This window comes from Nannobrachium achirus, assembly GCF_963921795.1.
Source record: "Nannobrachium achirus genome assembly, chromosome: 1".
NCBI classification, from domain to species: Eukaryota; Metazoa; Chordata; class Actinopteri; order Myctophiformes; family Myctophidae; genus Nannobrachium; species Nannobrachium achirus.
In genome coordinates, this window is record NC_137810.1 from 1,250,021 (window position 1) to 1,274,848 (window position 24,828).

Genomic DNA, 24,828 nt, shown 5'->3' on the forward strand with positions numbered 1-24,828 from the left:
CTTCCTCAATCCAAACTCTGCTTATTAGGCAAGTTGGGGCCCACGTTGCAGACACAACCACATAGCAAACACACTATTACACACACACACACACACACACACACACACACACACACACACACACACACACACACACACACACACTCACACACACACACACACACACACACACACACACACACACACACACACACACACACACACACACACACACACACACGCGCCCACACACACACACACACACACACACACACACACACACACACACACACACACAATGGAGGGAGTAGTTTCTTTCTGCTCTGGACTCTTGTTGCTTTCTCATTCTTAATGAAAACTCTTTAAAAGGTTTTTTAAACACATGAAACCTACACTGATTATTTATGTATTTCCATTTCCTGAAAATGTATAGTTTTGTACAAGATTCTGCTCTCTTAAATGACTCAAATGACATTTGCAATATGATTCACACTATAGATAGTATCAGTGTGAATTCACAGCAGATATAAAGTAGAAACATTAAGATCAGTGAATTCACAGCAGTTATAAAGTAGTCATTTTACCTTCATGTACAGAACAGACGTTGGAAGAGAAGATGTCGCCTGTTGATGTGAACTGAGTTCATGTGAGGAAGTTGCTTTCACTTCCTCCAACTCTAACCTACAACAGTGAAAACATGTGACGTCACAAGGGGTGTAACGATATTTTTAACGATACGATACGCATCACGATACATGGTTGACGATACGATACAAGGACGATATTGGTTCATTCATGGCGATACGATACGATTCAATTATTTAAAATTGATATACAGTAGTAACTATTTAGCAAATAAATGAAATCTGTGTGAAACTGTGATTCTCTAGCAAATACATGGTCATTATATTTCAACACATTATGGACAAATCTGCACATTGACATGAACACAGAGATTACACACATTTATCCATAGACCAAGAATAGCTTGATGGAATGGAAAGGTAATTAGACCCCTTCTTTTAATTTTCCCTCTTAAAATTGCTAAATACAAGGCACAAATACTTAGTTTCCATACAATTGATTATTTGCATTGCAAAACGATTCAATACCGATTACCGTATTTTAAAACAATACGATACAAAGCTAAAGCGGTATGATATTTTGCTTTTGCCAATGATATAGTAGATCATTGCAAATTAAAATGTATTTTTTGATTCAGTTCTATATCGTTACACCTCTAGACGTCACTCTGGTCTAACCTGAGTCTCGTGTCAGGTTAGTGAGGTTACATTATGGTTTAATGATGTTCTGATCTACAAAGGTATATATATATATATATATATACTAGAAAAATTTCCCTATAGTGCCCATGCGTGCCCATGTGGAATGGATGAGCTAAGCGGCCGTGGCCCCACCTCCCCACCCGGTCTGGGCTGTCTGAAAGTGAGTTACTCTTTTTTAGCACCAATATCAGTCAGGACAAATCAAATGGCGAAAGTAGGCACGATCTGAGACATGTCGACCCGTTGATTGTTGTTAATATTTGGGGTTTTTGATGTTGGAAATTACATAAATGCCTCGCTGGTCTGTTTTTTGTGTATTCCACTATTCCTAATCCTACCCCTGCTCTCCATTGCAGAAAGCAACATAACGATTGAAGCTTGCAGGTTAGAGTAGCGTCCCTCCGTCAACACAATGTTACATGCGTAGGCTATTTAGTTACACCATAGCATTTGCACGATCGCGAATGTGTCACTGTGTGCGTTCGGTGTGCGTGCTCTATTAACGCATTATTATTATTATTTTAACTTGTTAGTGATGCAACTGATATGGACATATGGATCTATATCTATGTATATCTATCTGCTATTAAGGCTATATACTATGTATTTATATGGCTACAGATAGACAGGCTATATAAAGGTGGATATAGAGTTTTTTGTATTGTGTATACATTTGGCCTTTTGTTAATAGACCTTGTTGCTTCTCACACACACAATCTGGCAACGCTCAGTCTAACTGTCCGACCTATTATTATTGTTATTAGTTATAATTATTATTATTATTAGTGGCCAAGCCCTTAAAGGGCTTAGCAAACTTTTAACAGGTAAGCCTATAGCTCATAATGCCCTGTTTTCTTGCTTTTCCTTATTTCTTTCTTTTTCTTTTTCCTGCTTGGCACTTTATCGCTGCTTGCAGCTATGATTGTTGTTGTTAGTCGAGTTGACCAACTGACGTGAGCATATATTGAGATCTATCTGTTTATCTATCAATCTATTTATAATCTACTTATATGTATGTATGTGTCAATAGCCATGTTTCCATAAATTTATTCGAATTAGGGAAGCGAATTATCAGAATTGCGTATTAAGACAAAGCGAATTTAGCCCGTTTCCATTTGCGGGTGTCATTCGAATTAGCGACGCTCGCATGGGTTGACAGAGTGCTCATCCTGCAAGTTTCAGCGTCCTCTGGAAGGTGGCCGACCTGCAAGCTCACAGCGCGGCGCGGAGACACGGAAGCGAGCTGCTGTGAGCTTGTAGATCGGGTGATGTGTGATGAGGAAGGGTAACACTGTGTGATGAGGAAGGGTAAGCCACGGCACGGATGGCTTATTGACTCCGGGAGTGAAAACGGGTGGATTTCACACAAGGTCTGTGTCACTCCGTTCACTGCACACACACACACACACACACACACACACACACACACACACACACGACGGAGGACGGTGTATCTATCTCTGTCTCTGGATCCGAGGTATTAAAACGGTCCGGTCGCGCCCCCCGCAGCCGCCGAAAACCGAAAGAGAAAAGGTGTTTCTAAAAGCTGTTTATGTGTTTGCAGAGTCTGTATATTGTGCAATAACAATACTATCCGTGTTGTGTCCAAAAATGCCATACGATTGTGTGCTGCTAGCCGCAAATTGCAACACTAGATTTTTTTATAATCGGATGAACCTAGGGTTGCAATACCTCCCATAGGCAGCTAATGCATCAAGACGTTATTTTGCTATCTGATTGTATTAAACATCAAACTCACAAATATTGCGGCTCTATGGAAAAATTGGAATTTACTCTTGCTATCTGCAAAGTGTTTGTTTCTGAAAAGTCCACCGTATAATTGTTATGATTTATTTTCTGTCAAGAAATCCGAGCAGACATGGTTTATTTTCTAAGTGTTGAACTTCGGAAGCGCTCGTCTTCTATAACGCAACGTCCCGCTGCCTCCTGCATAATGTGACATTTAGAACCAGGTGGTCACAGGACCGCTGAGGGATTTTCTACGAGCGCTTCCAAACTCCAGGACTTAGAAAAAATTATCACCTGAACCAAATTTCTTGGATAGAAAGTAACTCATAACATGTCTACTGTGGATTTTTCTGAAACAAACACTTTGCAGATAGAAAGAGTAAATTCCAAGCTTTCCATAGAGCCACAATATTGGTGAGTTTGAAGTCGTTTAATACAATCAGATAGCAAAAAACTGTTTTGATGCATTGAATCTCTATGGGAGGTATTGCAACCCTAGATTCATCCGATTATAAAAAATCTAGTGTTGCAATTTGCGGCTAGTGTGCTGCCTGCTGCTGCGGTTGCTGCTGCTACCGTGTTTGGCCTATGTCAAGTGAGCAGCATTAGCGTTAGCAGCAATAAGACTTCCGGTGCCGATCTCTTCAAAATAAGAGTACCCCTGAGGCAACTGATTTTTTGTTGTTGAAAAAAGATACATTTTCCCATGATATGCACATTCAAAATATAGATTAAGCATTTAAACGAACATACACAATGCTAATTATGTTTCTGGGTAAAACATAAGGTTTAATAACATACAAAATAATGGAGTATAATAATTTATCGCACTTTTATTTTGAAGGCTGGAGCCTGGCTTATTGCTGCAATCTCCCAGGCCGGAAACGTTAGTGCTCACTTGACAGAGCTCCGTGTGTGCACTGCATTCGCACATGCGCAGTAGAGTGGGAGGGGGGTCCTAGCGAGAGGTGGCTAAAATATATGCCTGTATAAAAAAATTCGTTTTATATTAATTGTATGACATTTAAGTACAATCATGGCGGCAAACATAGCTTAGTAGCTTGCCAGAGTATTGAACAGTGTACATGCCAAGCGGGGAACCGTTACGTTTACTGGTTTGCTGGGAATAGCCTTTCATGGCCTCCATGGCCTCGCTCACAAATAATATTATAAAGATATATATATATATATATATATATATATATATATATTTAATTTGTAAATTACATTTTTAACTTTTCCCAAATATGGTGATGACTGACATCATAGATGTCTGTACATCATAGACCACATTAGACTGGCACAGTATGTCCATAACTCCATACATGGGCATACAATATATCGGCCTTAATATTGATCACACACACACACACACACACACACACACACACACACACACACACACACACACTTCCTCAATCCAGACAGTGCTTAGGCAAGTTGGGGCTGCATTGCATACACAACCACATAGCAAACACACTAACATTACACACACACACACACGCACGCACGCACACACACACACACACACACACACACACACACACACACACACACACACACACACACACATACACACACACACACACACACACACACACTTCCTCAATCCAGACTGTGGTTATTGGGCAAGTTGGGGCCCGCGTTGCAGACACAACCACATAGCAAACATTGATTGATTGATTGAAGACTTTATTAGAAGTTTGCATAGGAAAAGGTACAGTTTCATGACGGTACAGTTCACTGGTACAAGGTCTACTAAAAGGAGATCCATGAAAAGACTAAGCTTATTTCCACAGGAAACCATTGAAGTATCTCATATAACATTGAATGACAGACAAATAGAACACAGTACTATGCAGTAGATATGTAAAGAAAAAGAAAAAAGAAAAACAGTAAGTCTAAATAAACAGTATATACAAAGAAGGGGCAGGGGAGGGTAGGGTTGGGCTAGGTTAGTTTTTTACCAGTTGCGAATGGCTGCTGCCTGTAAGTGATTCTTCAGGGCAATTTTAAAGGATGCTAGTGATCCACACTCCTTTATGACCTTCGGTAAGGCTTTCCACATTTTGGTGGTATAGCAGAAAAAGGAGTTTGACCCTTTGTTGGTTTTGACTCTGGGTTGAAAGTGATCTGTGGCGCTGCCTCTGGTGTTGTAATTATGGACATCCTTAATGTTTATAAAGTATTTTGACAGGTACTTGGGTATCATAGTGGTGTAGTGTATCTTGTACACCAGGCCCATTGCAAGTTGCTGTACTCTGTCATCTACTCTGAGCCACCCCACTCTTAACTGGTGAGTAGCGGTGAGGTGAGTCTGATAGGGAAGGTGAAGTAGGACCCTAATTAGTTTATTTTGGGCTGTTTGGAGTTTAGTTTTTAGGGCTTGTGGGGCGTCACGATACCATACATGGACTCCGTAGTCAAAGAGGGGCTGGATTATTGCACCAGCTATGGTCTTCAGTGTGTTGAAATTGACCATTGGGGCGATCCTCTGTAGTAAACGAGTTCGTTGGTTGATTTTATTTATTACTTTAGAAGTCATCTTTTCACTGGAAAGATTAGCTTCAAGGATACATCCTAAGTAAGAGATTTCGTTTTTTCGTGTTATGACCTTGTCACCCACTTTGATTGTGAAGTTATCGACTTTTTTGAGGTTATGATTTGATCCAAAGAGGATGGACTCAGTTTTTCCCAGATGAATTGATAATTTGTTGTCATTAAGCCATGTGCAGATCTTACTTAGTTCAGAGTTAAGTGTCTTTTCAACCTGCAAGTGGTCCTTGCCCGAGACTAGGAGAGCCGAGTCATCCGCGAACAGGAACAGGTTGCAGTCACAAGCAGATGCCATGTCGTTCACGTATATTAGGAACAACAGAGGTCCCAGTATGCTACCTTGAGGAACACCACAGCTTACTGGGAGGGGGGGGGACAGGGTACCGTTAATCTCCACCACCTGTTCCCTCCCCACCAGGTAAGATTGCATCCAACTCACTGCTGCGCTGTCAAGACCGATGGCTTTTAGTTTCTCAATCAGAATAGAATGATTTACGGTGTCAAATGCCTTCTGGAGGTCCATCATGACCATGCCGCTATATTTGCCGTCATCCGCTTCGCGTTTGATTTGGTCAGTCAAATACAGAAGGCATGTGTCAGTGGAATGAGATTTTCTGAATCCAGATTGGAACTCGTAAATCAGATTATTCTCATCGAGATATCTTGCTATCTGTTCGTAGACTATTTTCTCCATGACTTTGGATATGGAGCTAAGAATGGAAACGGGACGGTAGTTTCCAGGGTCTAGTTTGCTACCTTTTTTATGCAGGGGGGTTACTTTTGCTAGTTTGAAGTCCTGTGGGACATGACCCTGTTCGATGGAAAGGTTAATTATGTGGGTAATGATCGGTGCAATGGTGGCGGCTGAATCTCTGAGAAATCTAGCTGGAATTTTATCAAGGCCAGTGGCCTTGTGTTGAGGTAGGGCGCTCAGTTTTTTAAACACTTCATCAGTTGTCACTGTGGCAAGTTTAAAACTGTCTTTTCTGACGCCCAGTTTATTGTAGAATTTCTTAACAAATTTTACACCATACCGCCCAGATGGGGCGACCAGTCTTTCAACCAGTGAATGGGCCATGGTGGTAAAGGTTTTGTTAAGATGGGTAGCCACTTCACATTTGTCAGAAATGAGAGCGGCGTCCGTTTTGATGTTTATGCTGTGGCATATGGTTTTAGGTTTTAAGCCTAATTGGTTGTTAAGCAACTTCCATAGGTCTCGTGGTTTGTTTTTGTATTCGTCAATTTTGACGTCGATGTAGTCTTTTTTGGCGGATCTAATTAGGGCGATTGTCTGGTTTCTGAGCTTCTTACACTGAGCAGTGAGATATTTGATTTGGATTTGGAGGTCATGGTTGAATTTTTTTCTAAGCTTTTTGCAGCACTTACGTTTTTCATCGTACTTTTTGTCTCTGAGTTTAGCTGATTCGGTAATATCTGAGTTATACCATGGCTCTTGGCGGGCTTTAACCCTGGTGGTTTGCAAGGGGGCCACGTTGTCTAGAGCATCGGTCAATTTGGTTTTAAAACCACACCATGCTCCTTCGACATTTGTACACTGCAGTTCAGTGGAAAAGTCTGTATTCGCTAGAGTGTGATTTAAAGCCTCACTGGAGTAGTTTTTGAGGCTTCTAGCTACAACTGTTTTGTGGCCACTAGCCTTGGGTTTGTGTATTTTACGCGTACAGTAGATCATGTAATGATCACTAAGACCGCATACAATAGCCCCGCTAGCGGTGACTTTGGATTTGTCTGTGGTTACAATGAGATCTATGAGGGTTTGGGAGTGCTCCGTCACCCTAGTGGGTACGGTAACAAGCTGAGTGAGGCCATATTGATTACATAACCCATTAAAGGACTTGAACAGGGGTGTTTCTTTACGCAAAACATCGACATTCCAGTCGCCCAAACTGTAGTACTCAATACCGTCCACCTTTGCTAAGCTCTCTTCAAACAGCTCAAAGAAGTCATTCTGGTCAGGGGGTCTATAGACAGCGCATATTAGTATATTTTTAGCATGTTCAAAAATTATCTCAACCCATACAGTTTCAAGAGAGCTGTGGTGTAGGTCTGGGCGAGGGATAAAATTTAAATCATTGTGAATATACATGCAAACACCACCTCCCTTCCTGTTCCTATCATTCCGAATGACAGTGTAATTGGCTATTTCAATGCTAGCATCTGAGAATGAGTCATCGAGTTTAGTTTCTGAGAAGGTTAAAATTTGGACCTTACCATCAAGAAACATAGCTTGGATTTGTTCCAGTTTGGGTTTCAAACTGTTGACGTTGAGATGAATCATTTTCACATTAGGCACGCACGCACGCACGCATGCACGCACGCACGCACGCACACACACACACACACACACACACACACACACACACACACACACAATGGAGGGAGTAGTTTCGTTCTGCTCTGGACTCTTGTTGTCTTCTCTTTCTTAATGAAAACTCTTTAAAACGGCTTTAAACATATGAAACCAACAGTGAATATTTATTCATTTCCATTTCCTGAAAATGTAGAGTTTTGTACAAGATTCTGCACTCTTAAATGACTCAAATGACATTTGCAATATGATTCACACTATAGATAGTATCAGTGTGAATTCACTGCAGATATAAAGTAGAAACATTAAGATCAGTGAATTCACAGCAGTTATAAAGTAGTCATTTTACCTTCATGTACAGAACAGACGTTGGAAGAGAAGATGTCGCCTGTTGATATGAACTGAGTTCAAGTGAGGAAGTTGCTTCCACGTCTTACTAACTCTAAACTGTAAAAACATGTGACATCACTCTAGTCTAACCTGTAAGTCTGGTGTCAGGGAACTCGGCGTGCGCTGTCTGTGCGAAAAGCCTCTGGCTACACCAAGGGGGGGGGGGGGGGGGGGTTATGTGCGGGAGACCATGGGAGTGTGTGTACAGAACGCATACGCACAAAATAGAACCAACCCTATTTTTAGGGAATGCGTATCCGCGGTTTGCGCTATCCGTGAGCCTGGTTTAGCCTGCTGAATTGATATATATTGGATCTTTCCAAAACGCGCATACGCGTGCACGCCCCGCATACGCACTGACACGCGTAAAACGGCTTGGTGTAGCCCGGCCACTCACACACCACACGTATGGGTCCAACTTGAACGCCCATCATTTCTGTCTCTCTCTCTGTCTCTCTCTCGATTTTTTGCATCGTTGTGTGTGTGTGTGTGTGTGTGTGTGTGTGTGTGTGTGTGTGTGTGTGTGTACGCGCAGTGTTGTCTCTAGTCTCCCCTCTCTGTCTCGCTCCTCAGCACTTATATGCTTCCTGAGTTTTATGGCCTAGTTGATCAATCTGTTGTACGGTTGGTTCTCAATCGAGACAGCAGTCTTGGGACTTGCATGAGCGCACGCAGACACGCATGCTCACGTAGGCTACACAGATATTCTGCACATTTATAGCCTTGATTGTTTAAAAAATGTGTTTATAAACTAAATAGACTAATGTGGTGAAACATCACAAAAAGTGCCACAATAAATGGCCAGGAAGCATGTGCTGAAAGAACATGATCAGACTCTAATCGGGTTAGGGGTATACATGGAAGGATTTTCCTTTTGATCGGGTCGTAAAAAAGTCTAGACCACCCCTCTGCATCCAATCAGAATTTAAATCGGGTTGTACCCAGGGGGCAAACCAGCCTTTTTTTAGGAAACCTGCATTTGCCCCGACATAAAAGGTTGTCCACCAGAAATATTATCTATGACCCAGTAGGATCACAACCTATATGGACAACCCGGTCAATTTGTACAGCAAAGTTCCAATATGGCCGCCTCAATATTAGCCCCTATTAGTTTTAATGGGGGGTGAATAGGGAAATATTTTAAACTGAGGGATATTTCCACGAAACTTCACAGGTTGATCAATGGTATACATATGAACATTTTTTGTATTGCAAGTTTCCATGAAATCCAATATGGCCGCCACAATATGGCCGCCATAATGTAAGGACCCAGAAAATAGGTTTTGCCTCTAACTTCTGAACCAGATGAGCTAGAAACGCAAACTTGGTGTCTATTTCATGGTGTCTGACCATGGGAGACTCAATGGAATAGCTAATTTTATTATTGGGTGTGTCTGGACCTTTATTGTGCATATTTGCAAGATGGTGGATTCCCAAAATAGAGCTTTAACATCATTTCTACCATGATTGTTGACTGCTTTTGCAAATACAAGCAATATGAATCCATTTGCTAAGATTTATGGCACAGAAGGGACTTATACCTGTTTTATTCTTGAGTTTGCATGTTGTCAAAATGGCTGTAAACGAGATATTATATTTCCTGTCCGATTCTACTGTATGTAGTTGTAGCAATGACTTCAGATAAAATCAGAGACCAAAACAATGTATCTTAGAAATTATTTTTTTATTTAAAAAATTAATAAAAAAGAGAGAGATTATCTCAATGAAATGAATGCAACTGCCTTTTTGGGTCTTTCACACATAGACATGCACATGCTTTCCAACAACTTCAGCTTCAGGGAAATTATAATGAACACATGATTAAAACAGGCTGCATTATAATGCAAATAATTGCTAGTCACTATCACTGTCATGTGTACCTATCCTGCTGCATCTTGTCTCCAGTCCTTGGCAACGACACCCCAAGTAGCATGCAATTCCCTTCTTCGCACATGAAGTTCAATCACCCGAGAGAGACTTGGAGTAGAACCGCTGCTCCTTCACTTGGAAAGGAGTCAGCTTAGGTGGTTCGGGCATCTAGTACGGATGCCCCCCGAGCGCCTATAGGAAGGTCCTCGATGCACGTCCCACTGGGAGGAGACCCCGTGGCAGACCTAAGACCAGATGGAAGGATTATATCTCCAGACTGGCCTGGGAACGCCTCGGTATACTCCCAGAGGGAGTGGAGGAAGTTACGCAGGATAAGGAAATCTGGAAGTCTCAGTTGGAACCGTTACCCCCGCGACCCGATTCCGGATAAGCGGTTGAAGATGGATGGATGGATGGATGGATGGCACATGAACAGTTTTTCTGGCAGCCTTTGATACAGCTACATGATATTGCCTTGTCCATTGATATAGGCCAGGCTGGCTCTGTAGAAGGACAGGGGACTGCCTTCCCATCACTGAGAGACCATCCATATTCAGTGAAGCAAGGGATGTCTGGCTTCGCGATGTGTGCAGTTTTATCTATTATGGCTGCAAGAGCAGCTCTTTTCAGGTGCAGGCCAAAGGCATTTTCTGTAGGTGGCAGCAGCTTCAACAGGGTTGATCGGTTATTTAGGAACTTGTACACTCTCAGCTTTGCCAGGTCAAAGTCCTCCGAATGGTCAGCTTTTGATGCATATACAGCTATCGTGAGGTCTCTAGCCTGATTCTTGACATCCTCTGAGAGGGAATAAGAAGAATTTTCACCAAACTCCTGAAGTGCAGGGAGATCTAAACCCATGCTGGTCTTGAACCATGCCTTCTTTCCAGTGAAAAAGGGATAGCTGGTATCTCTGCCACTCAGGCTGTGAATAAAGGGCAGGGCACGACACTGTGCGAGTCCAAGGGCTGAGACCATGTGATGGATAGGAAGATATGCATCCTGCTCTGTTCTCACCCACAGCTCTGGAAGGTCTAGGAGGTGGGTGGCAGCATGATATAGATGCCTATATCATGCTGCCGCCATGGGAAGGCAGTCCCCTGTCCATCTACAGAGCCAGCCTGGCCTATATCAATGGACAAGGCAATATCATGTAGCTGTATCAAAGGCTGCCAGAAAAACTGTTCATGTGCGAAGAAGGGAATTGCATGCTACTTGGGGTGTCGTTGCCAAGGACTGGAGACAAGATGCAGCAGGATAGGTACACATGACAGTGATAGTGACTAGCAATTATTTGCATTATAATGCAGCCTGTTTTAATCATGTGTTCATTATAATTTCCCTGAAGCTGAAGTTGTTGGAAAGCATGTGCATGTCTATGTGTGAAAGACCCAAAAAGGCAGTTGCATTCATTTCATTGAGATAATCTCTCTCTTTTTTATTAATTTTTTAAATAAAAAAATAATTTCTAAGATACATTGTTTTGGTCTCTGATTTTATCTGAAGTCATTGCTACAACTACATACAGTAGAATCGGACAGGAAATATAATATCTCGTTTACAGCCATTTTGACAACATGCAAACTCAAGAATAATACAGGTATAAGTCCCTTCTGTGCCATAAATCTTAGCAAATGGATTCATATTGCTTGTATTTGCAAAAGCAGTCAACAATCATGGTAGAAATTATGTTAACGCTCTATTTTGGGAGTCCACCATCTTGCAAACACCGTCGGCGTGAGCGTCTGGGAAACCGGGGATTTCCCCGCTGGGCCGCTAGGGGGAGTCCGGCGAGCGGGCCGCTGCAGGTCACTGCAGTGTTTCAATTGAAACGGGCCTCGGCCGTCAATGCGAATGATCGTCGTCCATCAGAAACCCCCATTGGGGCCCCCTTTCTGTAACGTGCTAGTTCTGCCTATGTCCTGTTGCCAGGGGGGACTCCGACTGCCAGTAAATCTCAGTCCAAATAAATGACGCTCATATGTGAATGACACTCTATCGGAAGCCCCCCTCAATGGGCCCCCTCTATCACGCTGTGCCTGTGAGCTGTGACGCTGCACACCGATTGGCTTCACTTTGTAATACGAGCTAGGCGCGCGGTTTAGTTGTTGGATGGACTATCAAAACAAGTTGTTATTAGTTAGAATACATCACAGAGCCTTTCAAACGAGAGAGCATTTGTGAGTAAATTTGGCAAGTTGTTCAACCACTAATTAACAAGAATGCACGCTCATTTTAAGATGGCAACAACAAACATGGACGCAACACTGGTCTGTCGCATCCTATGGTCGCATCCAGTCAGATGAAACATGTCATGTGGACAGCTGGACACGTTAAAACGTTACCTTGAATGGAATATATCTGAGGAGCAATTATGTCAACTTCCCCAAAAGGCTGTCCTGTCTTATTAAACCAGACGCTGGGACAGCATCCACTGCTTGTATTGTATCCACAATATAACTTGTGAGTATCCTAATTTATTACCTTAACATGTCACGCCAATGCGCAAATGGTAATGTGGGTAGCCTACAGTAATTAATGTACAGTATTTGTGCAAGTTGGCCCTACATTTGTGGATAGCCTATGCATTATGTTCAAACAGTTCAATCCAAAACATAATGCTTATAGTCCAGTAATTTTAGGCCAAAATTAGGCTAAACCTAAAACAAATTGCAATAGTAGCAAACTCAACTGATTCTGTATCCTCATTATATCCTTAGTGAGAGAAAAAAAGTCCCAAGGAATCCCATCAGGGCAAAGTTTTGAAAACGACCTACCTACCTTCACTTACTATACACTATAATATAAAGGAAAAAATGACTCCCAAAGAAATCTGCTTTAAGTGGGATGTGAGGGATCAAACTAGGGGTTTTTAATTATTCGGAATCCATTGCAAGCATTTGTTTTGCACGAAAAACATTCATTGGGCAAGAAATGGCCACTCAAAATGATGGTTTAGTGATGAGTCATCAATTTTCACAGTCTTTTGGGGTCCGTTTTTAGTGTGGCGTTGGAACCGTTCATTTTGAGGAGGGGGTGCTCAAGTGAAAAATTTACAATTAATTAATAAATAATGCTCAATTTTGACAATTAATTAATAAATAATGCTCAAAATGTTTTAGCTCGCGCGCTACGCGCGCTCGCATAGGGCCGGTCTGATGCAAATCCCAGGGCTGAAAATTCCTCCCACACCGAGCCTGCTTGCAAATATGCACAATAAAGGTCCAGACACACCCAATAATAAAATTAGCTATTCCATTGAGTCTCCCATGGTCAGACACCATGAAATAGACACCAAGTTTGCGTTTCTAGCTCATCTGGTTCAGAAGTTAGAGGCAAAACCTATTTTCTGGGTCCTTACATTATGGCGGCCATATTGTGGCGGCCATATTGGATTTCATGGAAACTTGCGATACAAAAAATGTTCATATGTATACCATTGATCAACCTGTGAAGTTTCGTGGAAATATCCCTCAGTTTAACATTTTTCCCTATTCACCCCCCATTAAAACTAATAGGGGCTAATATTGAGGCGGCCATATTGGAACTTTGCCGTACAAATTGACCGGGTTGTCCATATAGGTTGTGATCCTACTGGGTCATAGATAATATTTCTGGTGGACAACCTTTTATGTCGGGGCAAATGCAGCACACCTTCCTTTGCCCCCTGGGTATTGGTTTTGATCGGGTTTATTTAGGTGTATACATGGAGAATTAGATCGGGTTTATCTAAAATCTTGTTTTTAATACGATTAGAAACGTCCATATAAACGGGGCTACAGTGGTTAATGCTGTTCTGATCTAGAAAGATGAATGGAAGACATTCTACCATACTTGGCACTTAGTGTGGTTGCCTCTTACTTTTGCTAAGACATAATGTTATAGTTTCATTTATATTAATTTATTTGTGAATTAATTCTTCTCCATTTACTTGAATGGGAAAATGCAAAAATGTAACTTTTCACAAATATGGCAATGGCAGACATCTGACATCATAGACCAGGGATCTCCATATATGGGCATAAAAGGGACAAGGATGGAATTAATTTTGATGTTCACGGCAACCACACTTAGGGCTGTTACAATTATTACATAATTGTCTAATTGCAATTATTTGACATAATCACGATTATTTTTCGTAATCGTTTCCATGTTGAAAAATGTTCATATTTTTTGGAAATCGCAGCTCTACAAGCTTGTAGATCGGCTATTTCCACTGTCAATGTTCTTTTTGGAGCATAAAGTTATCAAATATGTCAGTAATTTCTTTGTATATTTAGGTCATGTGTCATATCTGCCAATTATTTGAGTGACAATTAATGGTCATGTAAAATGTCATAATTGTGACAGCCCTACACACACTTGCAATTTCCTAGAATTTCATCTTTCGATATTTTAATGTGCAGTAAATAGGATTGACTCATGTTGTTACATTGTGTTCCTTCCTTCCTTCCTTCCTTCCTTCCTTCCTTCCTTCCTTCCCTCCCTATATCTTGTCTGTCAGTTGGATCACAATGACTTAAGTTATTTCACTGATTACAATACATATTTCCATTGATATTTAACATGACAATAAGTATCTTATGCAATCCGTATATATATATTTTTTAAGTTGAAATGATTTTCCTATCCAATCCAAGGAAGGTCATAGAGGCTTCTCTTGGTGTTATGTCAATAGAGTGGTGATTGGTTGCCACCCTGTGGCTCTAAAGTGCAATTGCAGTGGTGATGTTCCTTGGTCAGAATGTATTGAAAGGTTGATTAGAGATACAAGATGCCAGAAAGTTTATTTTCTTCTTATTATTTTTAATACATGTATCATGCATCAAATTATATCACAATTATTAACACTTTTTAGTCCAATATTTCCTCTGTCACACAATGTCCTACTGGAGAAGTAAATGGTAAATGGTGCATTTATGTAGCGCTTTTATCCAAGGCACTTTACATAGATTGGGTGAATCCATTCACACACACACATTCATACAGTGATGTCAGAGGAAACCATGCTTGGCACCAACCTGCTCATCAGGAGCAGTTAGGGGTTCAGAGTCTTGCTCAAGGACTCTTCAACACTAACTCTGGAGGAGCCCGGATTCAAACTGGGAACCCTTCGTGCTCTAATAACGATTTCTCTATCCCTGAGCTATGCCGCCCTGAAGTAAATACCGGTAGCTCTCTCGTCACATGCGTATCTGCTACTAACGTTGGCTTCATCCTCTGTGAGAAAATATATTATCTGCTGATTTGCCAACTTTCCATCACTATGGCTGGTATCAAAGTCAGAAATAAAAGTACAGTCAGTATTAAAAGCATGAACAGCTTGTTTCGAGATGTGAATACAAGGAAGTCCTGAAGCGACCGAGAGAGGTAACAGATCTGAGAAAAAGAGGGAGATTTAGGGCCCGTACACACACAGAATTACACAAAAGGAAAAGTCAGATCTGGCTTCCGTTCAGACGACAACGGCATTTTTGGGGGTTCAAACGGAACGATCTGACAGCGGCGATTTGGGTGGAAAACCTGACTCTTCTCTCCCCTGCGTCACCGTGTGAGCAACAGAAACGCTTGTAGGCAAGATTGCTAGGCTTTTTCTCTCCTACTAATACATACTGAATGCCTGGCTTTTGTGGTCTAATGGTTAAACCTTTGTGTTTTCGATCCATGCGCCCCGGAGTTCGCGTCCCGCTAGTGTATTCTCTTTTTTTTTTTACTGCGATAAAGTTATTATTATTATTACATTATTATCCACGTCGGAGGCGATGAGCCGACTCAGCGCCGTTACCGAGTTATGTGAATAATGTAATAATAATAATACATTTATTACCGAAAAAAATAAAAATGGTTGTCCGCGGTGGCAGAAAGAAGTGGCCAAGTGGGAGGCGAACCCGAAAACACAAAGCGCTAACCGCTAGGCTACAAAGCCACAGTGCTGAGGAGGGCATTCAGTTTGTATTAGTAGGAGAGAAAAAGCCTACTAATCTTACCCACATGCGTTGTTGCTTCTTGTGTTTCTGTTGTTCACACAGTGACATGGACACTACATCATTTCGGCTTCATGTGAACGCTTGATAAAAAGCAAAACGCAACGGCAATATCCCGGGACCTCGCCGTTTTCTCTACAGAGCGTTGCAGTGTGGCCTAAGCTGATCTACAAGTTCCCCACACATGACACCCACGCACAGCCATGCATAAACTGACTAGTCTAAGTTCTACTGGATCTCTTCTCCGCTAGTCTTAGTTCTACTGGATCTCTTCTCCACTAGTCTTAGTTCTACTGGATCTCTTCTCCGCTAGTCTTAGTTCTACTGGATCTCTTCTCCACTAGTCTTAGTTCTACTGGATCTCTTCTCCTCTAGTCTTAGTTCTACTGGATCTCTTCTCCGCTAGTCTTAGTTCTACTGGATCTCTTCTCCGCTAGTCTTAGTTCTACTGGATCTCTTCTACTGGATCTCTTCTCCGCTAGTCTTAGTTCTACTGGATCTCTTCTCCGCTAGTCTTAGTTCTACTGGATCTCTTCTCCGCTAGTCTTAGTTCTACTGGATCTCTTCTCCGCTAGTCTTAGTTCTACTGGATCTCTTCTCCGCTAGTCTTAGTTCTACTGGATCTCTTCTCCGCTAGTCTTAGTTCTACTGGATCTCTTCTCTGCTAGTCTTAGTTCTACTGGATCTCTTCTCCGCTAGTCTTAGTTCTACTGGATCTCTTCTCTACTAGTCTTAGTTCTACTGGATCTCTTCTCCGCTAGTCTTAGTTCTACTGGATCTCTTCTCCCCTAGTCTTAGTTCTACTGGATCTCTTCTCCGCTAGTCTTAGTTCTACTGGATCTCTTCTCCACTAGTCTTAGTTCTACTGGATCTCTTCTCCACTAGTCTTAGTTCTACTGGATCTCTTCTCTAAATCGGGAGATAAGCGGCCATCAGCGGCATAGCTCAGGGGTAGAGAAACTGTTATTAGAGCACGAAGGGTTCCCAGTTCAAATTCGGGCTCCCCCTGAGTTAATGTGGAAGAGTCCTTGAGCAAGACTCTGAACCCCTAGTTGCTCCTGATGAGCAGGTTGGTGCCTTGCATGGTTTCCTCCGCCACTGGTGTATGAATGTGTGTGAATGGGTGAATGTAATGCACAATCTATGTAAAGCGCCTTGGATAAAAGCGCTATATAAATGTACCATTTACAGGTCGCTTACACAAACTTTAGAAGGCAATGGTAGCCAGTCGGGAGGGAATATGGGAAATGGGACAGATCCATGTTGATGACATGACTTTAGAGATACTGTGTACCGCTTTGTGTGATTTTAGGGCAACATCTGTAGGAGCAGTGTCCAAAAAAGATGGATAGACGGTCAGCCGGTGGAGGTTTTGATAGTAACTGCGACCTGACGGTCGCAATGAGGGCAAACTAAAGCCTGGAGCCAGTTTACTTCATTATCACATTGACTATGTACAAACCAAGCTAACAAAAAGATCATGATATGAAAACATCTCAGTTAACAGTGTAAAACGGTAACATGTCATTAGGTCGAACACCCTTTAGATAGACCACCAAACTCTAACCCAAACCCCAATCTGAGTTCCCAGAGGTTCTTTTTTTCGCCACTAGGGGGGCGAGAAGAACCTCTGGGCCAAAACTATGATATTCCTGGGCAGGAAGTTGTCCCAGGCTCAGAATCTGAGCTGGGACAATACAGGAAGTAGAGCCCTGTGCAAACCTTAAAAACATTCAGAATAGAAACCAAACAAAAACACTACAACAATATGCAGCCCATGTTTCAAGGTGAATCCTACCAGACTACCCAAACCCTAATCCTAACCTCAGTAAAACTATGCCTAACTCTAACCCTAACCTCAGTAACCGTGACGCAGGTGATTATCTAACCCAGGGGTCTTCAACGTTTTCAGGCCAAGGACCCCTTAGAGAGAGAGATGAAGCAGGGACCCCTTAGCTGAGAGAGAGATGAAGCAGGGACCCCCACAACCTGTTCATAGATTCCATATAGTTTCATTGTTTGACAGCACAATCATCAGTGTATTTTAGATTCACGTCAATTTGTGTTTTCAGATATTTAACCACTTGAACCGTCAATACTTTGTGACGGCCCCTAGGGCCTTATAGGAATGAGTGGGTCTGTGCCTTTAACAATACTGTTGCAGTGCTGGTTGGAGGGTGGAGCTAGAGCTGATCAGGAGAAGAGGAAACACCTGGCCAGTGTCTCCTCACTATAAAAGCCCTGACTAACAAAGTTCTTTCTCCCCTCAGTCCTCTCCAGGCCATTGGAGTGGCTGGACCTCAGAGAGCAGCTGTTCTTTTCATTTATGTTGGTTTAGTTAGGCTTAGTTCAAGATGGGCAGCATGTTTCCCTGCCATTATAATTTGGAAACTTTAATTCGTGCTTTATTCTATTATTAATTAATTTTGTAAATAAAAACACCTTTTTTGGCATTTACCTCTGTGTCATCTCCCCTTTTTTGTGGTGGTCCTGGAGCCAGACCATCACAACTTAATAAACTTGACCTTTCACTCTGTACTTAGTCTGCTCTTTTTACCCTCTACACCAAACCTCTTTGCTGAAAATAGCAGATCTACAAGCTCACAGCGCCTCGCAGCGCAAGGCGCTGTGAGCTTGTAGATCTGCTATTTTTGGCTACAGTTCTCAGAATATGGACATTAGGGTTCAAGTTGTTGAAAATTTGGAGGACCCCCTGTAGTAACTCCCGGACCCCCTGTTGAAGACCCCTGATCTAACGTGTCGACGCTGTTCGACCCAACGGGAGTTCAACCTATGGGGCAGTCCCCTGTAAAAGGGGACATGGGTGAGTGATGTCACTATGAATTAAAAGCAACGTATCGATGGGGAGGGAACTCACCCTGCTTGATGAGTGCATGTTTCAGTCGGTAGCCTCAGGGACCCAGGAGTTTGGTCAGTCATCATTAAAATGGTAAATGGTGCATTTATATAGCGCTTTTAATCCAAAGCGCTTTACATAGATTGTGCATTACATTCACCCATTCACCCACACATTCATACACCGGTGGCGGAGGAAACCATGCAAGGCACCAACCTGCTCACCGGGAGCAATGTGGGGTTCAGAGTCTTGCTCAAGGACTCTTCCACATTAACTCAGGGGGAGCCCGGATTCGAACTGGGAACCCTTCGGGATTTATACCCTTCGTGCTCTAATACCAGTTTCTCTACCCCTGAGCTATGCCGCCCCTAAAGGAGTAGTTCACCCCCAAAATGACTTTTTTTCTATTGATTACTCAGGCCATGGAGAGTAGAGTTCAATAATATTTTTGGGTTTTTGTCACATTCCTAAGACAAAAATTTGATTTGTAGAATTTACCCCCATTGATTCTGGATGGGGACCCGTTTCGAAACGGGTCCCCATCCGGAACGAAGGGGGGTACATTTATTGTTATTACATTGTTGTCTTAGGAATGTGACAAAAAACAAAAAAATATTTTTGAACTCTACTCTCCATGGCATGAGTAATCAATAGAAAAAAAGTCATTTTGGGAGTGAACTACTCCTTTAAATTATTAATAGCCGGCTGTCGCTTCACTCTATGTGTTGACTGAATTACGGGAGGAATACATCTCTAAAAAAAACAGTTATGAACAGATGGTGTAATGACACGTAGCTACCAGAGGTGTCGCCAAAACATTGATCAATCAAAAGAATGCAAAGAGGAAATGCTGGTTCATCCTTGCACCTCAAATTTATTATTGAAAACTTTATTATTTTCACCTAAAAGGAGCATCAAATACATCCAGACATAAAGTACATTCTCTCACAGACCTAAAACTGACCCCAACACATCATAGAAAATCCTACAGCTCTGTCTGCCCAAGTATAGCTTTTTATATATATTCCTCTAAAACAAAAAACAAAAAGAAACAGAATCCAGATCAAACAAAAACAAAATCCTAAACAAAACAAACAACAAAACAGCTGACACACGTAACCTAGCAACCAAACCCCAACAGTGTTTATTACGGGATAGATTTAATGAGGCGTTTTGTAAGATAAAAGCACAAATGAGAGAAAAGAAAAGGTTCAAAGTTTTATTTTCATGTCATGGACCCCACATCGATATGCATCTGAACACATGTTGAGCCAGGGACCCTAAAAGAACAGATCTGTCAACATCTGTGTCAATATTCCTTTCAGAAGTTAACTGAACTATAAGCTTGTAGATCGGCTATTTTCCAGTAGCCAAAACACCAAACGGGGGACAAATATTATTATGTTTTCAAACTGTTCCACATTTTGCCAGGGGACCCCCTGGAACCTCCTCCAAGGACCCCTGGAGGTCCCCACACCACACTTTGAGAACCAGCAATAATAATGACATTAAACAACATTAATATCTTTATGATCAGAGTTCCAACATTGACATATTTAAAGAAGGGGGTTGGGGGGGGGGGGGGGTATGTCACATGATCTTATCTGTGGTCACATGACTTCTAGGTCCATCTTGGTCCGTTTATCACATGACATAAATATTATGTGCAATCAATCTGATTTTTATTTTAATAAATTAAAACCTATTTTTGACCCAGCTGTTCTAAATGTCTTCATGTCAAAGACTCTCAAATAGATCTGTATTTATTTGACCACTCGCTGCGTTGTGAGCTTGTAGATCGGCTACTTTCAATACTTCTTAAACATTTGTTTTCTAATTTATGGAATTTCTTAGATTTCTTTTTTTTAATTCATGAAATGCTTAGCTTTTTTGGGAATGTTTTTTTAAATAACGATAATTTGAAATAAAATGAAGGAAAAAAAAACAAAAAAAAAACAAGGGACCCATACAAATTTGTTGGTGACCCACATATGGGTCCCGATCCACAGTTTGGGAAACAGTGGTTTAGAGGCTGGTGTCTTGCAGGTGTACTGACTGATATCAATATACATTCTATACATACTGGAATATCGTGTTATGTACTGATATTCCAGATTTACATGGGGAAGGGTTTCAGACTGCAGGGTTTCAGACTGCAGGGTTTCAGACTGCAGTCCTCACGTTAAATGATTAAATTAAGGCTAAAATGGTCCAACACTTACAAAGCCTGATTTCACAACACTGTCCAAACAAAAGGTTATATTTTTACAACTACAGTACTTTCCAAATGAAGGTGGTTTGTTTTTATAAGTGGAAAAACATGATATTTATTGTTGTAAAATAATCTCACTCACAAACAAATCATAAACACACATACAAACCCCATGACATCACACTTAATTGACAGTTTGAGAACCAATCAGAAGTCCAAGATGACTGAAGACTAGGAGCTCATTGGACGATGACGAACAAATATAACTTTACATCCAAACCATGTGATTTCAACCCACAATCCCCATTGGTTGTGCTAAAACCATGTGATTTCAACCCACAGTCCCCATTGGCCGTCCTAAAACCATGTGATTTCAACCGACAGCCCCCATTGGCTATCCTAAAGTGGGGTTTCTATTTAAGCAGCATTAAAATGTGACGTATACGTTGTTTAGTAATAGTTTGTAAGGTGACATCATGATTGACAGGCTACCAGATAATTCATCATATTCATATTCCAGGGCTGTACAGTAACAGTTATTGAACATCCTAGCGTCTAGACGTACAGTAAGGCAACCAGGAAACGAGCAGAAAGGAAAGGAAGGAAGGAAGGAAGGCAACGACACACAAAGACACGTTAGTGGAGAAACTGAATCCACACTGCGTCTGAAACCACACGCTATCATAGCATAGCATACATCACGCTAGCGCTATGTTTAGCACCTGTGAAGTTCTGGGACCAAGTTCTGCTCACGTTTCCATATAACCAGACCTAACCGGGAAACAGGGGACCAGCCACCGAAATTAAGATATCTGCAAGCTCACTCGCAACATGCTTCCACAGAAGCACAAATACTGAAATCAGTTGTGGAGACTGAGAACTTTAATCCATGCTAACATACAGAACTACCGATAGTTAGTTTTGAGTATGAGAGTCCATAACATAGTTTAGTACAGAATGCTAGCGCCGGGCAATTAACCCAAAATAACAGATATTCAGAACCAGCAGCTGCGACAACGTACAATACATACATACTGTATATGAGTGTAAACCTCTGACAAAACGACAATGACTGCGATACGAAACACTGTCATTTTAAACATTGAAGCTATATGTTTAGATTTACTGTATTAACAGAACGTGGCTGTGTATTCTATAAACAGAACGTAGTTATTAGATTGAAAACGATGACATTATGTCCAGTTAACAAGGCCAGCAGCCTAGCAGTACCTCTGCTCTGTCACCAGATGGGGCTCTTTCATAACATTACATTTGCCAAACTGTCATATTTTGTCACTTTTCTGAGGATCTGTATTTTCACCCTCGCAGAAAGCATGCACAACTCTCTGCCACAGACACGTTCTGTCTGCCTCTCTTTGACTCGTCCAGGGTTTTATTAGGAAGGACCTAAAATGATGTCCTTGAGCACAGGGAGTTATTTTAGATTAAAACTGTTCTCGGTTTGATCTCTCTGTAAGTGTAGTCTGTCTAGGACCACAACATGACGTAGGCTGTTTCCACTCCCAACCGGATCAGAAACCCGGAAATGGTACTGAACCCAGGTGTATGTTGGATAATAGCATGTAGCATACTGATTAGCATGTAGCATACTGATTAGCATGTAGCATGTGGTTTCAGACGCAGACAAAGTCACACCAAGTCCAGGAAGGAATGGGGGGGGGGGGGGGGGGGTGCCTGAAAACATCGGGTCAGGTCGGGTTGGGGCAGAATATGAGAACTCTGGTCCCTATTCTAGGAAACTAAATAAGGGGGTGTAAAGGCGGATTCTTTCAGGTCCACAACCATGACAGAAGGGTTCTCCTGATAGCATGGTGGTGGGGGGACAGGGGTAGGTATGGGGGTACAGGTAGGGGTATTGGGGGTAAATAGGGGGGTACACATTATTTCAGGTCCAGAACCATAGCAGAAGGGTTCTACAGGGACCATGGTGCTGGGGGTACAGGGGGTTATAGGAGTAGGTATGAGGGTACATATTAGATCATTTGAGGTCCAGAACCATGGCTCCAGGGTTCTCCATGGTACCATAGTGGTGGGGTTACAGGGGTAGGTATGGGGGAACAGGGGGTTATAGGGACAGGTACAGGGGTATGAGGGTACACATTAGGATCATTTGAGGTCCAGAACCATAGCTCCAGGGTTCTCCATGGTACCATGGTACTGGGGTTATAGGGATAGGTATGAGGGTACATATTAGATCATTTGAGGTCCAGAACCATAGCAGAAGGGTTCTCCAGGGACCATGGTGCTGGGGGTACAGGGACAGGTATGGGGGTTATAGGAGTAGGTATGAGGGTACAGATTAGATCATTTCAGGTCCAGAACCATGGCTCCAGGGTTCTCCAGGGACCATGGTGGTGGGGGGACAGGGGTAGGTATGGGGGTATGAAGGTACAGGGACATGGGGGTATACATTAGGATCATTTGAGGTCCAGAACCATAGCAGAAGGGTTCTCCAGGTAATCCTTCCACAGGTTGGAGAAGCGACACATGGTGGCTCCATCGATGATGCGGTGGTCAGCTGACCAGCTGACGTTCATGATGTGGGCTCTGACCACCTCGCCCTGGGGATCGAACCTGGGCAGGATCTGATGAATGCACACACACACACACACACACACACACACACACACACACACACACACACACACACACACACACACACACACACACACACACACACACACACACACACACACACACACACACACACACACACACACACACACACACACACACAATGAGCAGATCAAGTAGCGTCTGTGCCATATATGGAGGCTACCCATCATAGCAGAGACAGCACAATACTTTGCCAGCCTTTTTTTGCCTCCTTTTTTGGGCATCACAAGTTGATGAAACCCTTTTAACAAAAAGTCTGAATCCTCGGTTTAAGGAGATGCCTTTCCTGACAGAGGAGGAGAGACTGGATCTACAGTGGAGTACAGTCACTGCAGAGGACCTGGGAGGTAATTTAATTTTACATTGTAAAACGTATAGAATTAAACAAAACAACAATGTAATATTAAGTACAGTCGGTAAAAAATACGACTGAGTAAAATGTTATGTTGTTTGCTCGTTAGGGCATTAACGACTTGTGATTTTTGCAAGTCGACTCGACTCAGTAAAAAGTTGAGTTGAAGTTGACTTTATCGTTTGATGACGTCATCACATCACACACGACCCCCCAATTATTTTGGGGGGTCCCCAGATGATTAACTTAATGTGAAACATTGTTTTCTCTCTCAACAGTAAACAAACCAACATAAAGTTTAAGTGTATAGAGGGTATCTGCAAATTTCTAAAGTGACAATTTAAGGACTTTTTAATACCTCTAAAATGACAAATTAAACATTGGCCAAATTGTCAAATGTATCCACGGCTTTCCAACTCCCCATAGTGCATTGTGCAGACGCTGCACAGAGCTTCCGGCGCCGCAGCCGAGTGTGATTTACAAGCTCACAACGGGCTGCATCTGCGACGCGACGTGAGCTTGTATGTCTGCTGTTAAACCGGAAGTGTGGTCCAAATAATCTCCAGTAAACTCCCGTGGAAACAGGTGGATAGAGGCAGAAATTGTGAAAATAGCAGATCTACATGCTTGT

General features: G+C 42.1%; 2 protein-coding genes across 2 annotated transcripts in view; both read right to left on the reverse strand.

The window, feature by feature from the left end:
- The window catches only part of tmem259 (transmembrane protein 259), a 354,282-nt gene that overhangs the window by 195,433 nt on the left and 134,021 nt on the right, over positions 1 to 24,828 (reverse strand). The window lies entirely within an intron of this gene.
- Positions 20,583 to 24,828, reverse strand: part of dbt (dihydrolipoamide branched chain transacylase E2) — a 33,895-nt gene continuing 29,649 nt past the window's right edge. The window contains 1 exon segment of the mRNA XM_080736642.1: positions 20,583 to 23,814. Coding sequence (XP_080592768.1) covers positions 23,647 to 23,814 — 168 coding nt within the window. The 3' untranslated portion in view covers positions 20,583 to 23,646.